General features: G+C 46.0%; 1 protein-coding gene across 1 annotated transcript in view; it reads left to right on the top strand.

The window, feature by feature from the left end:
* The first annotated feature begins 1,768 nt into the window (after positions 1-1,768).
* The window catches only part of LOC134619122 (phospholipid scramblase 2-like), a 9,267-nt gene continuing 7,331 nt past the window's right edge, over positions 1,769-3,704 (top strand). Inside the window, exon 1 of the mRNA XM_063464875.1 lies at positions 1,769-1,854. Within this exon, the coding sequence (XP_063320945.1) occupies positions 1,842-1,854 (13 nt within the window). The 5' untranslated portion in view covers positions 1,769-1,841. The remainder of the gene's footprint in view (positions 1,855-3,704) is intronic.

Genomic DNA, 3,704 nt, shown 5'->3' on the forward strand with positions numbered 1-3,704 from the left:
TTACTTTGCTATTTAACTAGAAAACAAATGAGAAACGATCAATGTGGCCTAGTAGCTACTATTAACTGAGTAATTAACAAAGGCTTAACATGGGTTACTACAATAACTTACTAGCGATGTGAGTTCTTAAAAATTAGTATGTCAGGGTATGCCAGCAGGGTAAACAAGATGGCCAAAATCTGGAGGCGTTTCACTCAGTGAGGGAGTTCACTAAACAAACTGCTCTCCATCATGGACAACCCATCACACCCGCTCCATTCCACAGTATTGAGGCACCAGAGCTCCTTCTCCCTCAGACTGATTCAACCTCAGTACCATAAAGACAGCTATAGGAAATCATTCCTACTATTGTCTATAAACCTGTATAATAACTGTATAATAACTGTATCGTAACCTCACTCTGTGACAGGCAAACACAGACATGGTATTCCACACACATACCTCAAGAAGCTGTTTCTTATATTACATATTATTGCTACTCTCTTACACAATATTAGTCTTACTTTTTTACTCTTCCTTAACTCCAGCACTGTATTATCAAAAAGTCTGACAGTACACTCTGTGTGTATTTACTGTAGTGTCTGTGTTTCCTGAGGAGGAGGAGCTGGAGAAGGTAGCTGTGATTTCTGGCATTTTGGCGCCCCCTGGTGGCCGGAGCTGCCCCAGTGTTTCACAGATCGCACCGCTCCTCCTCGTCTTCCTCCCGCATCTGCAGCGAGCAATAACAAGTTTAGACGTCCCTGGTGACGCCAGTCTCCTCTTCCCGCCCAGTGCACTAAAACACTCATGTTCACAGATCCACCAAAACCTTAGCTTTAAAATCCTGGAAAGGGGGAGGAGACTAGAGAGAAGTGAAAGGATGAGAGGCGTACAGCACAGGTTAGAGGAAGTGGGCAGGAACCCTCTGCTTTCCCCCCTCTTAAGTTTCGTTTCTTGTTGCTGGCACTTCAAGGGAAACAGCCAGAGAGGTGAGATATTTTTGTGTGAGTGTCTGCTGTTCATCACCTTATTTTCTTATTCTAAGGAGCTTGGAAAGAAAGCGTCTGGACTTCTTTAAGTTTCTTGAAGACATTTCTCCTATCATCTGAGAAGCTTCTTGGGTTCTAAGAGCAAATGGTGGAGAGTCCCAGATTTGCTCTTAGAACTGAAGAAGCTTCTCAGATGGTTGGAGAAACGTCTTCAAGAAACTTAAAGAAGTCCAGACGCGTTTCTTTCCAAGCTCCTTAGACTACAATGATCTGGATGACTGAGAACCTTCACAGACATCTTTTTTTCTTATTCTTTCTTTTACTACGACGTAAAGACTGCTCACGAGGCAGGAGATGCTCGCGGGCTTTAAGAAGCTGTAGGTGTTTTTCTTTTTAATGAGCTCTTATGGGAACCTGAGTGTACTTTAATGACATATAAATGGGGAAAAAAGGGCTCCATTAGTCCTGTGCTGACACGGGGCACGCCCAATCCTTTGATTTTCATAATTTAGGTCTGCATCAGGGACAAAAGGGCCACAAGTTTGAACCCAACATTGTCAGTATTGTTTTGGACCTCTGGGCTGTGTCTGAATATTATCCGTGAAGCTTTGTGTTGGGATCCCAGACAAGGCACATTTACACACAACTTCGAGTCGCTCGCCTTGAGGGCATAACCGATTAAGGTTAAACATTCATGTTTGTGCAACTGTCGCTCTCTGTGCACCCTCCTCCTGCTGGTTTCTATCTCACCCACCCCTCCCCCTTTTTTCTCTTCTTCTTCCCTTTATCCTTTCAGTTTTCCATAGAAAGCGTGGGATTGCGTTGGGAAGTGTGACCTTATTTTTCTTCCTTCACCCAGAAAAGCTCTGCACCATGTCTGCTCCTGGTAAGTGACTAGATTTCACATTTGTGCTGACTTTTGTTTTCCTTTCTCCATTGGGAGAAAATATGAAGATGTAAGAGTGTTTAAAAATGGGAGCAGAAATTCCTGTCCACCCCCCAAAAGAAAAACTACTCACTTGTTATCACTGTCACGGTCAGCGATGGCAGACCGTGGAGTTGAGGAAAGTGGAACCCAAATGCTGGACTCTTATAGTGAAGGACAGTGGATTTATTTATAGTGAGTGGAAGAACAACAACTATGTACAGATCCAGCACTGTGGCTCCCGTGGCGATTCCTCTGTGAATCCCACACAGTGCACGTGTCCATAAACAGTGAAAAAGGTGACAACTCCAAAACCCGATTCCGCTCCGTGATTTCCCCTCGTGACGAAGCTCTTCACTCCCGACTCCTGGTGACACAAAAACACACACAGCTCAGCAGGAAACCCACAGTAGCGATGTCGTTCACACAAACACCCATCAACAGAGGTACTTTACAGGTTTGACATAGTATAATCCCGCACTGACTGGAGCCCCGCCACCTTCTTAAGTAGGACTCTCTTGATGAGGCCATCAGCTGCAGCTGGTGAAGGCTAACGAGCAGCAGGTGCGGCAACCTCCAGTGCGGGAACACTTCCGGGTCACAGTCCCCTCAGCGACCCAAAAAATCCGGGAGCGCGTATGACCACAGACACAGGAAGGAGGAAAAAAGGAGAGAAAACCACCAAAACACAACATACGGAAAAATAAACATATCCAAAAAATACATGAGCCCTGGGTCTTTAGACCCAGGCCATGACATCACATCATATATTCAGTTTTTCCACCATGGGAATACTGATAATTGGTTTCCAACGTATCATAGTTTCAGTTTTTCCAGTATAGGCGTGTTCTTACTGTCATGTAGCAATCATTGGCTAATTAGCTCTTCCCTACCTACTTAAAAAAAAGGGGGGGGGGGGGGGGGGATATAGGCTTTATATATCTTATACACATGCTACGGCAAGGGGGAGCCAGGACGACAGTTGACGAGAGACACCCAGAATGGCTAACCGAAGGCCCCCAGAAGGGACCGGTCCCATCCAACTACCGAATTATAACCTATCTTAATACCACATGGAGGCTCCTGTCAGGCATAAAAGCGGCTAAGATGAACAGGCATATGGCTCAATACATGAGTGGAGCACAAAAAGGGATTGCCAAGAATACCAGAGGTGCAAAACGCCAGCTACTGAGACTGCAAGACTAGGCTGGCCAACCTGTGCACAGCCTGGATTGATTACAAGAAGGCCTATGACTCAATGCCCCACAGCTGGATCCTGGAATGCCTAGACCAGGGGTCCCCAATCTCAGTCCACAAGGGCCGGTGTCCCTGCAGGTTTTAGATGTGTCCTTGATCCATCACAGCTGATTTAAATGGATAAATTACCTTCTCAACATGTCTTCAAGTTCTCCAGAGGCCTGGTAATGAACTAATCATGTGATTCAGGTGTGTTGACCCAGGGTGAGATCTAAAACCTGCAAGGACACTGGCCCTCGTGGACTGAGATTGGGGACCCCTGGCCTAGACCTATACGAGATCAACAGGACGCTAAGAGCCTTCATCAGGAACTCAGTTGGATGTGGCGCCAACTTCAAGCCCATAGCACAAGTCACCATCAAGTGCGCGATCTACCAAGCAGATGCTGTGTCCCCACTGCTGTTCTGCATAGGCCTGAATCCCCTCAGTGAGATCATTAATAAGACTACGGAATGGAGCAGTTGTCCTGTACATGGATGACATCAAGCTGTATCCCAAGCGTGAACAAGACATCGATTCACTGATCCACACCACCAGGATATACAACAATGACA

Source organism: Pelmatolapia mariae, linkage group LG3_W, assembly GCF_036321145.2.
Source record: "Pelmatolapia mariae isolate MD_Pm_ZW linkage group LG3_W, Pm_UMD_F_2, whole genome shotgun sequence".
Classification (NCBI taxonomy): domain Eukaryota; kingdom Metazoa; phylum Chordata; class Actinopteri; order Cichliformes; family Cichlidae; genus Pelmatolapia; species Pelmatolapia mariae.